Raw genomic sequence first — 15,116 nt, 5'->3', positions numbered from 1 at the left:
TATTTGGTTGCCTATTAATAAAAAAAACATCTCAAAGCCTTTTTACGTAAAAATCTCTATATACAGAAATAAAATGTTTTATATTTTAACATATTAATGGAGATTTTTGCAGTATCATCAATTTTAATCCTACTTAAGTCAATCCTTATTTAAGTTGTATTTGAAATATATAGACATTAAGGTTTGAAATTTAAGTAAACGTCAAAAAGAAGCAACTACTAGATGCAAAATAATTATTTGAAATTATTTGGACTACAATTGATGAACTTTTCAATATTCATTTGATGAATGATTAATTATTGTTATTATGAAACAAAAGTACTAATATTCATTTCATTTAATGTAATTCTAGATTCAATGAAACATTCACTTTCAAAGTGCTTGGCTTTAATGAACGCAAACGGATATGAAACGCGAAGGATTGTGGTGTATAGACTCAGGGCCGGAAAGAGCTATTTCGGTCTCGCCTTTCCGGAAACAGCATTATAAAATGGACACGAAAGCCATTAATAACGTCCAATTATACCGTAACTAACAGTACATAATTTTATTTCATATTATGTACAACATTAATTTATGCAATCTATTCAAAAGTGTATTGATTGTACATTTATTTGTCAAAATTTGTTTTCTTCAATTGTTTTATCATAAGTAACATGCGGTTAAAACAAAACAAAATATGTAGATACTCACTTGATTATTATTCAACCCTGGTAATTGCACTAGCAGTTGTTTATGGAAGAAAAAAAAAACGAAAATAGTTGTCGATATTATGTATGTAAGTAATCAATATTATGAAAGATCAAAGAGTCTTGAAATGATATATTTAGACCCAAAGGCGAACGCAACATCGGATTTGCACTTGTTTAAAAAGAAAATAATAATAGAAGGCTGTTGGAAAACATTGGAAATATACTGTTAGATTAAATTTGAGACTGAAATAGTTTTTTTAAACGTTTATTATCGAAATAAAATTAAATAATTAATAAAAATCATATTGCCACTGCCAGCCTTTGGTCTACTAAAATAATATATAATTTAATATAGTTATAATATTACAAGAATTTGCATTGAAATGGCATTTTGATATATCTTTTTAGATGTAGAGTCAACAGAGAAGCTGCGAATTTAAATTTTTAAATAATTAAAATAAGAACAAATAATAATAATAATAGAAATATAATAATAATAACATATATAGATAACAAGAAAATAATAAAATTATGATGATAATAATTATAATTTATATATATATATATAATAAAAAAAAGAGGAAGAACTAAATTGACAGGTAACAATATGCACCAATTTATAATAATAATTAACAATTAAACCTATCCGACTAATATATATACAGTGGAACCACGCTTAACGAGTTTAATCCAGATTTTTACTCGCATAGTGAAACAATTTTCCCCATATAAATGTAATATACAATTTATTTTGCTCGTTATGCGAGGTTCCACTGTATATGCATTATATAAACAATATCAATCTTAGAAGAGAGAGAAAAATAATGAATAAAACTATAAACCTAAGTAACAAATAACAGGTTAAAAAAATACCCTACAAATTATTTTTTTTTGTATCTTTGAGCAAAAGCGGTTCAATATTGTTTCAATACAATAAATTATATACATACACCACTTATCAATTACCAACAAAAAAAAAACGTATAACGTAATAACTATTAATTATTAGCTTAATTATAATAAAATAAAATAAAAGAGAACTAGTCGTAAAATGATAAAAATGATAGGCTTTTGTTTTTGATTGATTTTGTTTCACAGCGGGCAAGATTTTTTTTGTTTTGTTTCGCTTGGATCGATACGTCCCTTGTTCAGGTCACTTCATTCCTTAAATAAAGCAAATCTATTAAAAGAAGGTATCGATCGAATTTCTTTTTTATTTTGTTGTTGTTTTTCTATGTGCGACAAGCGCTTATTTTTAGGCGTATATAAAAAAATATATCTATATTTTTTTTTGTCTCTTCGCTTTGATTTAATTGAGCAACGTTCACAGCCCAGGAGAATTAGGCACTAGTATAGTTTTGTTTTTGATTTTCTTTTGTTTTATATGGCACCAACTGGATTACTGGCAAATGTTTTGTTTTACGTGGTTGCGCATCATCATGATCAGAAGGGGTCCACTTCGACGTTCGGTTCCTGTTTGAAGGCGATCCTGAAGGCGTCATCTTCCATCGGCGAGATGTCGTTCATGATGAGGATGTTCGGGTTTCCGTTGGACGGTGGACTGGCGATGTTGCCGTTGATCAGGTGATCGCTGGGGCTGTGACATTGCGTCGTCGCCGGCGACGTGATCGGACTGTCCGCCGAATCGCTGGTGCTCTGGTAACTGTGGGCCGTGTTAACGGCGGCGGCTGCTGCGGCGGCGACCATCGTCGGCTGGTTGTTCTCTACGCTCGCACCTAGAATAGAGTCTACATTTATTTTTTAGAACGGTCTGTCCGCAACACGTAAATTACTTTCAGGGGGTTTTATGTACACACGGAAACAGGAATTACACACTAATTCTACGAGCTTTTTGTTTGATCAGAGAAACTGTTTACCTCCTAGTAGCATTTCTTGCAGAAGGCTGTCGATGTGCGCCACCCCGAAGAGTTTCGCGAATTGGATCTGTTCGATCATTTGCCAGGTGATCGACTGGAGGGCGGGCAGCGTGAGCAGCAGCTCCCCGAATCTACCTCTGCTGTCGTACTGACGATCGCTGATGTAGTCCTCCAGGTTAATCTGGATCTGATATCTGAGCGCCTTTATCCTGTTCGGCTCACTCAAACCCTTCGCATCTGCAATTGAGAAGGCGATCATTGTACAATCTGCATCTTTCTCCATTATCACCACCACTTACTGGGATCAAAGAAAACTATGGCCTTCAAACAGGCGAACTCGGTGTCGTCCACTTGCACCTCGGTCATTGGCTTCACCAATTCATCCATGATCCGGCTTCCCACACGCGATATATCCAGATCGGGAGAGATGCGAGAGTCTGCTAACACCACAACTGCATTGGACAATGCCCAAACAACAAATAGAATACAATTACATGTCCGTACAAGATTTTTTTAATTTAAATTTTAAATTCAACAATCTATTGGTGCTTCTATACTAACAATTTAAAAATTGCAATTGAATTTGGTATTATTTTCAACGTACAGTATTCAATTATCGGTTTTACCGGTATATTTTGATAAGAAATACCCGAAACTTCGGTAATGTGTTTTTTTTTATTCGAAAATTGAAAGTAACTTGAAATTTCTTTCGTTCTTCAATAGTACGTCAAAAATGAATTTGAGAAGGAAATATTTTTGGCTGCAGAAGCTTTAACTGCACTTGATTCTACAATACTTAATGCCGATGTTAACCATAAATTTATAATTGATAAATTGTCTGCGCAAAATTCTACTATAAACAGGGAATTAGAATTAATTTTACTTATTTCAAATCTGAGTGATTTAGATACGATTTGACTACAGCGAGCACATTTTAATTTTGGATTTCAATGAATTTTGCTTTTTGTTTATTAAGTAAAAGTGTATATTTTTATTGTTTTTTTTATTGTCACACAAAATATTCAATTTCATTTTTTTTTACCGATAATTAATTAACCGGTTGTTACTAAAAATATTTACCGGTAAAACAAAAATAACGGTAATTGTGAATACCCTAATTATACTGCATTTCTTATTGAATCAAATAGGAATATGTAAGAACCAGGAACATTTCTATCGGCAATTATTCATATATGTGAACCAAAATGAGTTATAAAATGCAACTCTTCAAATAACAAACAATAATTAAATATAATAATACCACTTGTTAAACCAATTAGTTTCTTCTGTTTTTTTTTATATTTCTAAATTGGAAACAGGAATAATTATTGGAAGATTGGAAATAATGACTGCATTTACCAGCAAGGTAAATTGAATGTGCGATCTAATAGAATAAATGTAAATAACGACAGAACACAAATAAATTCAAATTAAGAAAAAAAAAACACATAATGTTGTGATTAATAATGTTACTCAGAACAAAATGAAACAGAATTAAAAACACACATTCACACACATAAATTGTTATTAGTACATAGATTATTTGTGATGCAGATGATTCACATGTGTATTTGTGTAAACTATAAATTTTCCATTTTTTTTTCCTGCTTCCAATTGAGAGTCTAAACTGTTTGTTTATATTATGATTGCTTTAAACCCATGCAAAGAGGGCGACTGAACATAGAATGAATCCCCAAAAAATAATTTTCGTTTGCTATTTTTTGTTTTGTTTTTGTATAGTCATGCAGCCCAATTGATAGTTGTTTTCTATTTGTTTGCTTTTAATGATATATTTTTTTTTTCGACTAGATGTACGGACATGCATATTGCAACTATAAACTAAACTATAAACTAAACTAGGAACGAAATGAAATCGTCGCATGCAATAAAAAGAAAGGGAATTTTGGGGGATGGGTAATGAGACTCGTACCTGGACTGTGTTTTGTGATGATGCAGTTGTTTCCCAAAAGAAGAATATCTTTTAAGTGCATGGATCTGCGCGCCAGACCTAACAGTAGATGTTCTCCGGCGTGCGCCCTCAATAACGCCACCTAAAAAAAATAGAGTATTTAACAATTATATACAATTTAAAAAAGCAAATGAATCAGTTTAATTGAGTGGATTCGCTGATTTACCTGATCGTCAAGTTGCAATTCCGTGAAGGCCGGTATGTACTTGGCCCACTCTACCAAAATCAGCAGCTGCTGCTTCATCGACTCGCAGACATCGTTGATGTTCGCCAACTGCTTGTTGGATAAATCGTAATCGTTTCCAGGAGTCTGACCCATTTGCTGCAACAACAACAACATTGACAAATTAATCGTTAAAGCTTTAGCGAGATCTTCAAACACCTATGATTCAACTTTGGTGTCTATATATAAATATATAGTCTAAATCAGTTTTTCTCAACCTACAGGTCATGAAATGACAACTGTCACATTGACGCTTCAAACAAAATATCACCTTGCATCGAAAAGCATCAAACAAAATTGCGTTATAAACAATCGAAATGTGACTTTTCGTTTAAAACGTCAAACAAAATTGTGACATTATTTAGGTTACAAACAGTTGGCAAAAATGTTGTGAAAAACTGTTTTTCTCAACAAATTTCCGTTAAAATTGAATATTTCACAATAGTTATAAATATTCTGTGATTTAAGTGCACAACTATATAATTGACATGTTTGTAAAATTATCATAAATAAAGTACGCCGTACAAGGCCGAATGACCTGTACAGTTTTTGTATGAAATACATCGAAAAAAAAAACACTTGTAATCAAATTTCTTGAATAAATCAAATGAAATTTCATGAGAGTTTCCGTTTCCCTCAAAATCAAAGAGTTACTGATAATAATTTTAATATAATTTAGTGTGTTCGAAATTGGAAATTGTGAACCGATAAAATGGAACTGCTAATGAAAGACTTTAACATTTGATTTGATAATAAAACGATACTAAGTGAATTAGCAGTAGTATCTTAAGTTAAGCGCAACCGAATCTATCGAGAGACAATTCTATTTGACGAAACGGAAAACTTCCCTGAATAACAACAAAGAGTATAACAACAAATTCAAGTTAATTAATTTCTTGTGTTGAAACGAGGCAATAAATGTTTATTTGTACATGCTAATGACAAAATAATGTTAATTGCGAGACAGACATCGAGTTGAAGACGCAAAGTGAAGAAAACATAATTTAATGACGTGAAACGAGTGTCGCGCGTGGATATAGAAATTTTGATTTGGGTCATATAAAAAAAATCGTTAGGAAATCCTGATTTTAGAAATCAATGTTAGATAAGTGATTATGTTCTCTGTATAAGTGCACTTCAATTAACAATAAATTCATCGAATTGAGTGTTTTCTTTATTACTTTATATATGTCGCAGGTTTGATCTTCAGTTGGAAAATAGCTTTAATTTAATTTTTCATTGTATTTAGATAGAATGTTCACTATATTTACATATATTTGAGCACACATAAATCTAGAGACTTAAGTGAAAAAAGTTATTTGATTGAAACATTAAAAAAATCGTTAGTGTGTGGCTAAGACACAACGAATCATAGCTGTTTTGAACGTTTAACCAATCCTTATTGGGCCACAAAAAAAAGAGTGAGTTTCGAAGAGTAGATAAGAAAATTCTATTGGTTCTTTCGTTCAGGACGGCCCGCAAAAACCATTGGTGGCTCATCACTAAAATTATTTTTTGGTCAACGATAAAATCTTCGTTTTATTCAAATTTAACCAATCGACAAATGCGTACGGAAATCAGGGCGTTTCGTTGCAAATATATTGAGAAGAATCTAATTTATTTTTGAAGAGAAAGATTGACATAGTTAACGATGTTTGTATAGAAAAAAAATTGCTTGGATTGGTAACATAAATATTGAAATCTTTATTGAAAAGAGATGATTTCACCTAATAGTTAAACAACGTTTATAGAAGAAATTTATGTTACTTTTGTTATTAGTAATCAAAATAAATATTCGGGAATTCTAGTTGAAAAGAGACGATTCTGTTGAACAATTTTTGGTAGAGACAAACAATGCGAAAATTCTGATATATTAACTTTATGTTATGTTATGTTCGCCCTGAAGTAGACCAATCTTTTGACTTGTGAAAAATTCTGAAATATTAAGTGCGTCGGAAACTGAAAAAGTTTGGGAACCGCTGATGTAAAGTGTGGCTTACCTCCAGTGCGGCTCCAACCTGTCTGGAAAGCATCTCTGCGTTGAGCAGCGAACTGACGGATAAACCATTTCCTTGCGTGCTCTCCTCGTAGCTCGGCCTTCTGCAGCTGATCCGATCTCTCTCATTCTGCACAGCTGCAAGCGCGCATTAGAAAACGTTCAAACTGATGCACTCGCAACAATCTCTTACCTTCTTTCTTCATGCCGGCTTTGAAGCACTTGCGTAATCGACAGTACCTGCATTGATTCCTCTTATCTTTGTCCACGATGCAATTCCTGCTGAACCTTCGAACACACATAATACAATCAAATTTTAATCTAATAACGGAATATTTCATCGAGATTAGTCGATGAATAACATAAAAAAAAGTACTAGTTTAAAAGAGCGAATGATACATTGACGTAGGTCGTTATGGGTTCCAACGTCCACAAAATTTGTTAGCAACAGATAAGTACGAGTTGTCGTAGGTCATATATGTATTTCACATAACTAACCTGCATGTGTACAAATGGTTTTTCCGGACGGATCGCCGGAAGAAACCCTTGCAACCGTCGCAGGAGGCGGCTCCGTAGTGTTTTCCTGTCGCCCTGTCCCCACAGATGGCGCAATGTTGGCTCAGGGCCGGAGGCGACGTCACGTTTCCTGCGGTCAGGGAGGCGGTCAGAGTCGTGTTTCCCGCCATCGTCATTTCTGAATCTACTGCAAAAAAAAATTAAAAAAAAATCAATCTAAAGATGTTTCGGTCTTCATCTGCAATGGAATTTTGTACGAAATATCTTTTAACAACATATTTGATCAACTAATCTAATATCACTTCAACCAATATTAAATCAATGATAACAATATCAATGAATTTGTTCAAGATTGCATAGAAAGTCATTAAACAGAATTTCTTTCAAATAAACCTGCATAATTATCTACGAAACGATAATAATCGAACTTGTATTGATCAAATATGTTTAATAATCTAACAGTTTCATTTGCATAAACGCTGCGGTGTTTCCATATTTAAACTTCTACGAATCCGCAAAAACTAAGATAATTGTTATACAATAACTGGTGTAAACCCTGTTCACGGAATTGAAAGAAAACAGTTAATTGTGAATGGTAATCTACAAAGGAAAGATCAATGAAAATGGATTCATTCATCGGAGTAAATGGGTAAAGTTGTTCAGGAATCGCGCGAATCCATAAAGACAATAATGGAGGAGAGTGAATTGCAGCCTTTAGGTGCGTGTTTCCACTTCGCATTTCTAATGGTTATTTCACATGTGTGCATGAGTCCTTGATCGCGACGAATACGCTCAAATTACATATCCATCAAGTACAATAATTCAGCTGGCAAGGACACAACTCCGCTCCAAACTATCCAACTCCCGAAGTAATACTTTTTTTTTGTTAAGGAAAGTTACCAGTTATTCGAAGTTTTTGGTATCTATCCAAGTGGAGGCAACAACAATAATAATAAATTGTCTGCTCGACGACATTCCAATATTTGTCAACGTTGCCCATAATTCCGAAAAGAAAAAAAAAAGGATCCGCGCCTGCTTGCATGCACGCATGCATTGGCCGCGTGAACAACTGACCGTCGATGTTTAACAAAAATTAAATATGTAAGAAAAAGAGAGAGAGAGAGAGAGAAAGAAAGAAAGGACGAAGAGAACGAGTAGGAAAAGGAATGTGTGTATTTGGATAGAATCACCAGTGTCAATATTTGACAGCAATTAGTTTCACGAGAAGCGGCCCCGATAATTTGTTTTCTTTTTCCTTCAAAGAATCGGTATTATTACCATTGTCATAATCATAATCTGCTCAAGAAGCAGTCATAAATATTTGGACAACGTTTCAGCCAAAAAAAAAATTAACATGAGGAGTACAATGTTTGCATTTCTCTAGACGCACGTCCAACGCCAATGTTTGAACATTAACATTCAACGACAATATTATTGTGTCTATTTTCCCAAATGACAAGCTCTCATCTAAATCCTGAAGATATAACATGTTGCTATGCAACTACCGATTATATCGATAAATGTCATTGTGTATTCCCACTTCGATAAAAACTGATTTCAACTGTTATGTATTTCTAAATATATGGAAGAGCTACAGTCTATTGTTCATGTATTTTATTTGTTTCTTGCAAAAAATGTAGTGACAGCTGTCACGTTCTGTCAAATACTCTTAGCAATTGGGTTGCTCTGCAACTACAAATAATTATGTTGAGTCGCGAAATGACAGCTGTCATGTTGTGTCTGTTAAAAACTGTTACGTGATTGGCTCGTTGTTCAAGCAAATATGTTGTGTCGGGAAATGACAGCTATCAGCTAGTGTCAGATCGTCGTTTTCTTTTTGTATATTATAAACTTTTGGGTCGCAGTACAACTACAAAACAAATATGTTGGGTGGCGTGCATAGAAGGTTGAGAAACGCTGCTATGTGTTTTATAGAAATGCGTTCTTCTTGTAAAATTGGGCTATCCGCAACGAAATAGGTCAATTTTTCGATGCGAGTCTTCGATTCGGAAATGTGGAAACGTCTGATCCTTTCATCGAGAATAGTTGAATAATCTGACGAATATAAAAACATAATGTAATCTAGTATGCTCTGCGATAAGGATTTTGTTTACATGAAATGTGAATCTCGAGCGTTGGCCTTTTTTTTTCATCTTTAAATATCAAATAAAAATCCAGCTGAATTAAGCGAAGATAATTACAATTTGTTAACAGATTTAGAATAGACTGAAACGATTTGCCAGAATTACATTATTTGTTCAGATTCATGCAACTTGAAGTAATCGATAGCAAAAATATTTTGTTACAACAACAACAAAAAAAATGTACTTTCAACGATAAATGCATTTGAATTAATAATGAAAACAAAAATTATGTAGCAAACAAGTTTTGTGTTTCGCGGTTTAGTTAAGTAAGCGTTAATGGAGAGACTGAAACGTTCAATTATAAATATTAAAAAAAGAAGTTATATAATCTTCGTAGTATTTCACGATAATTAACATATCGTAACGAACTTTTTTTTACAATAAAGAATGGAAAATTGCCAGAAGGAGGACGACGACGACGCAACACTTGGACTTTGGCAGAGGCAACGATTTCGTGGTCAATGATTTCGCGTTTGGAATCCCCCGAAATTACAGGTTTCGCGCCGTTAAGAACGAAAACACTAGTGAATTAATGTCGAGGGGCAAGGCAAAAAAAAATTAATTGGTAAGCGGATTTTTTTTAAAGGTCTTCGCTTGTGTTCATTACGCAAGACCTCGAAGCCAAGAAGATTTTACAAAGTAAAAACAAAACAAAAAATAATGTTCACTATAAGCGAAAATGAGATTTCACATTTGCTGCAGTTCCTCAAGGATTCGTTTTGTTTTGTTTCTTGCTTAGATCGTGGTGGCCTTTCGCGAATGTCAAAATTTTTGATTCGAACATGTTTCTTTTTTGTTGTTCTGTATATATATATATATATATATATATATATCTCTCTCTCTCTGCAATAGAGCACATTTTACGTTCATTTAATAATCACTCGGACTGGACGTGATCTTTTTCTTCAATAACACTGCAATCTCTATCAACATATTATTGCGATCACGGTAATTGCACTCATCTATTTATGTATGCCTTTGTTTACACAATTGAAACGCAGTTAGTTAGGGTTTTGTTTACTGGAAAACAAATATATCTAGAAATGTTATCTAGTAGGCGGTTTTCGACGATTCAAAACACCCGTATCTAAAATAGACAACATCATTATTTGTATGCCAAAATCAATTGATTAAATATTATCATGAAATTTTCCGTTTTCAACTTTATTTCAAGTCAAGTTGCTTAACTTTAAGTTCTTGTATATTATATTCCCGATGAAAATGTAATTAATTTAGTTATCCTTGATTACCATTTCAAGCGTTTAAAAACAAATTTTATTATTTTCTGTTTTACACACTTTTCCACTTACACTGTTTGATAACATATTATTATTGGATTTCCCGAAGAAAGTAGTATATTAAATACTTTTATTGTGACTTGTGCGGTCACTTTGTTGGAACGTGAAATGACAGCTGCCATCTTGTGTCAAAGCATTATATAAAAAAAATGTTATAAACAATTGGGGCGCAATACAACTACAACCAAATATTAGTTATCCTTCATTTCCATTTAAAAATAAATCCTGCAATTTTCTGTTTTACACACTTCTGCACTTACACTGTTCGATAATCTATTATCATTGGATTTCCCAAAGAAAGTTGTATGTTAAATGCGCTTACAGATACTATTGAGCAGCGTTTCTCAATCTACGGTTTAAATGTTTGATGATTCGCGAAATGACAGCTGTCACCTTGTGTCAAAGCTTTAAATTCATATGTTATAGACAATTTGTGCAATTGTCACCTTGTGTCAAAGCATTCAAAATTGGTGCAATTACAAACTAATAGGTTGGAACGTGAAATGACAACTGTCACCTTGTCAAAGCGTTAAAAATCATATGTTATAGACAATTTGTGCAATTGTCACCTTGTATCAAAGCATTCAAAATTGGTGTAATTACAAACAAATAGGTTGGAACGTGAAATGACAGCTGTCACCTTGTGTCAAAACGTTAAAAATCATATGTTATGAACAATTGGATCGCTGAAAAACAACAAACAAATATGTGGGGTCGTGAAATGACAGCTGTCATTTGTGTCGAAGCTGCAACTACCATAAAATATGTTGAATTGCGAGGCGGAAAGGTTGAGAAACGCTGCTGTAGAGTCAAGAAAATGTATACAATGATTGTGTTCATTAAAGTTTCAATCAAATCTAAAATATTTTGACTTGCAAATCCCTGAATAGTCCGTACTCTTATTGTATTCGAAACAATTTCTTTTTTTTTTCTTGTGTTAATAAACAGATTTACATTTGTGTGTATACTAACATACGTATACTATACGTACGTATTAGAATTTGCAATTTACAAAATTTGATATGAAAATAGTTAAGTTATTTTTGGAATAGATATGTAGATATGATGACACATGTAATTGATAAAATTAAAATAATGAAAAAAAATATTAGATAATAATATTTTTTTTTTAATTAAATAGTATAGATTTAGATTATAGCTTTACAAATAACTCATAAAATTATGAAAAAAAAAATTGTAATAATTATTTTGTTTTGTATATTCGATTGTTTTCGTACTATATTTTAATATCATGGATAGATAGATTTATAATATTAAAAAAAAATTGAAACGTAAAATTGGTTATGCGTTTCGTAATTATTTAATATATTTTTTTTTACAACCATTATATAAAACGCGCAATTCGCTAGATTCGACTTGTGTGTAAATAATAAAAAAAAAATAAAAAATATATGCTAGAAAATGTGTCGTCCTTTTTTTCTCCTTTCGTATGTGTGCGTTTTGTTTTTCGATGTCTCTGCGTGTATTTTATAGAGCCTCAAGGTAAACCGGCAAAAAAATTGTGACGTTAATTAATTATCGCCGTCCGTGCAAGTTTCTATTTTTACTTACAAACACAAATTTGTGTCAATAAAATAATATGTGTTAAACTCTTCTACTTTTCGTATTTCCAAAATCTTAACGTTAATAATTAATACAATAAGTCGGTTTTCCTAATTTACAGATTCCTATAATTTCTATTTTTTTGGTTACCATAACAATAAACAAAAGCAGGTCGAAATATCGAATACACGTTAAGGTGAACGTCCGTATGCTTTTACAATTATATTAATTATTCAAATAATTGAATAACGCAAAAAAAAACTTTGCATGAAAGCTGACGTCGATGCGGATTGAATTACCATCATTTTCGCGTACAATTGTCATGAATTTATTCCTTACTTTAAATAATTTCCTCGAAATTCTAACTAATTCGCTTCGTTTTTTACTTTTCCGGGTACTTCGATTATTCATCGAAGGAAATGAAAATAAAACTCGTAAACCGCAAGAAAACATATTTAATTGGATTAAATGTGAACGCTTAAATATGCAAACTGCATCTTCTACCTGCATTGTTACGTCAATACGGACTTAATTATTAATTAATTAAGTTGATTCCGTTCGGCATTCAGCGACAGGACACGTCAGATGGAAATAAATTAATCATTCAGATCTCGTCTATTCTCATCATCAGCATTATGCATTCAATGAATGAAAAGAAAATAATCATCTTTCGTATGGTTACAATTTACAATCTCTCTACTGAAATAACGTTTAAAATATTCTCGATCCGTTCGACCTTCTATAATAATTCCGGAATATTATGCGAGTGCACAATTACAAAATTTTATAAACGATTGGAAAGTTATCGACGGAATGCCGATGTTTATGCGAAAATGCATTCGGGACTTACGAAAAAAAAAAAACTTATGCGCGAAAATCAAATATTTACATTGGAAACTCAAGTTCGAATCTAAACATTCGCTTTTTACGTAAGGATGGATTGTGAAAATAAATTTTTGAACGATTATTTTTGTATGTTGTATTTACTCTCGTTTCGCCGGGGTTGTGAAGAACGAAGTTACGACACACGCACGCACTCGCTTCCTACTTTGATAAATCCATGATGATTCACTTCTCTGTTATCGAGTTTGGATGATGATTAGTGTAATTATTATTATTATTATTCAATGCCGGCCAGTAATTAGAACTGCATTATTCACATGCGCTTCGAAGAAATGTGAAAGAAAGACGAATCAGGAAATTACAAAATGCGTGTGATTAATAATAATCTTATTATTTCCAACGTTCTAATAACAAATTTAATGAAAAAAAAAAGTAATTACACAATAGTCAGCAAAATACTTCAAGATTTTTTTTTTATCTAAGTAACAGAAATTTAGATTATTATTTGTTTTATATGAAAAACGTAACGATTAATGAAAAAACAAATTTTTTTTTTGGTATGAATATTGATTTCAGCAATTAAAATTATTACGTAGGATGAGTTAGATTCTATTTTTCAAGCGAACTATATACATTTTATATTTAGTCATACTAAATAATTGCTTCGGCATTGGAAATTATTTGTTGGCTAATTATGAATTAGAATAATTATAATAAAAAAAAATCGCGGCAAAGCTATGCTTATTTTTGTTTTTTGTTTTTTTAATGGTTGTCAACATGATTTTTAAAACACTATTAACAGTGGCAGTTTAAATATTTGACAGTAGGTTTTATTTACTCTTTTGTTTTGTTGAAATAACAAGAATGTGTGTGTGTTTTTTTTTGTGTGGTGGTAGTCAATAAACATGTGTAATATTTGGGTGGAATTTATGTACAAAATAAGTTAAGTTCAATAAATAAATGCAGTAGTTGGAATTGATGTATTTTAATAGATTCATGTAGATTTGATTGTATCGTGTGTTTGCCAGGAAGCCGTTCGAACAATGCATAATAAAAGTCATTCATACCTTCGAATAATCCCATGTTAAAAGTTGGACAACGCGGTGTCAAAGGTGTACAAAGAAGATCGATCACGTGTTTGTTATAGGGAAGATACTCTCTGGTTTTAACTGTGGAGAATCATCATCATCATCATCGTCACTAAATCGTTAGAGTTAGTTAGGCACAGTGGCGTATCAACTGAAGTCTTGTCTATGAATTGACATCGAACACTACTGTCGTCTTGAGGAGGATCCAGTCTCTCGGGTGGTTCACCAGTCCATAGTCCAGGTCGTTATCGCATCGGAGCGCAGCGGCGTATCTATACCACTCATTCATGCACACTACAGTAGACACACATCGAGCGATGATCGTCGTCGTCATATGATGAAGGCAACAACAACAAACACCAGCAGCAGCAGCAGCAGCAACCGGAATACCAGATTGTCTAGGTTCGCTGTGATCGAGGCTGCTGCTCAGGTAGAGGTGGTGGAGCGCGCGACATGTGAGAGAAGGCCGCTCACGGGACTGTCAACCACTATTTATAAAAAACAAAAAAACAGTATTCTGCCGAGTCACTTCAACAACCTGCTCAGCGACGACGGCGAATATCCACGAACGCCGCATGAACACCCAAATGGAAGAAATTATTGGTTTCGTTCCATTCGGTTATCTAACATTCGCGCCATCGTTTCGATATCAAACTTACTTGATGGCCGATGCCTGACGTAAACAACGCGCTCGCCCAATCCCAGCGCACGAACACTCGAATTACGATCTCTCAACTTAATTACGGCGACAACACTTTCTTGCTGTTATTATCAATTCAACATGTTTATTTTCCTCCAAACCGTTGCATCCGTACATCAACATTAAGACAACTTGTTTTGTACACTCCGATATTTCCATAATTGATGGAAGTTTTACCACTTTGTATTTTTTATGTACATTAGCTAC

The 15,116-nt window shown here is 33.0% G+C and overlaps 1 protein-coding gene across 10 annotated transcripts in view; it reads right to left on the bottom strand.

Annotated features, from left to right (window-relative positions):
• Positions 1 to 1,743: 1,743 nt before the first annotated feature.
• The window catches only part of LOC108568530 (hepatocyte nuclear factor 4-gamma), a 37,254-nt gene continuing 23,881 nt past the window's right edge, over positions 1,744 to 15,116 (bottom strand). For 3 of the 10 annotated variants that reach the window (XM_017929693.1, XM_017929698.1, XM_017929688.1), the window contains exons 2-9: positions 7,256 to 7,460; positions 6,951 to 7,045; positions 6,762 to 6,895; positions 4,705 to 4,860; positions 4,500 to 4,620; positions 2,869 to 3,021; positions 2,570 to 2,806; positions 1,744 to 2,440 (exon numbers count right to left, since the gene is read on the bottom strand). In XM_017929693.1, coding sequence (XP_017785182.1) covers positions 2,136 to 2,440; positions 2,570 to 2,806; positions 2,869 to 3,021; positions 4,500 to 4,620; positions 4,705 to 4,860; positions 6,762 to 6,895; positions 6,951 to 7,045; positions 7,256 to 7,460 — 1,406 coding nt within the window. In that variant the 3' untranslated portion in view covers positions 1,744 to 2,135. Of the gene's footprint in view, positions 2,441 to 2,569; positions 2,807 to 2,868; positions 3,022 to 4,499; positions 4,621 to 4,704; positions 4,861 to 6,761; positions 6,896 to 6,950; positions 7,046 to 7,255; positions 7,461 to 14,188; positions 14,698 to 15,116 lie in introns of those variants that run through there. The other 7 variants (XM_017929694.1, XM_017929689.1, XM_017929696.1 and 4 more) reach the window with 6 other exon arrangements.

The sequence above is a fragment of the Nicrophorus vespilloides genome, unplaced genomic scaffold (genome assembly GCF_001412225.1).
Source record: "Nicrophorus vespilloides isolate i.1.1-1 unplaced genomic scaffold, Nicve_v1.0, whole genome shotgun sequence".
Classification (NCBI taxonomy): Eukaryota; Metazoa; Arthropoda; class Insecta; order Coleoptera; family Silphidae; genus Nicrophorus; species Nicrophorus vespilloides.
This window is presented reverse-complemented; position numbering and strand designations above follow the sequence as displayed.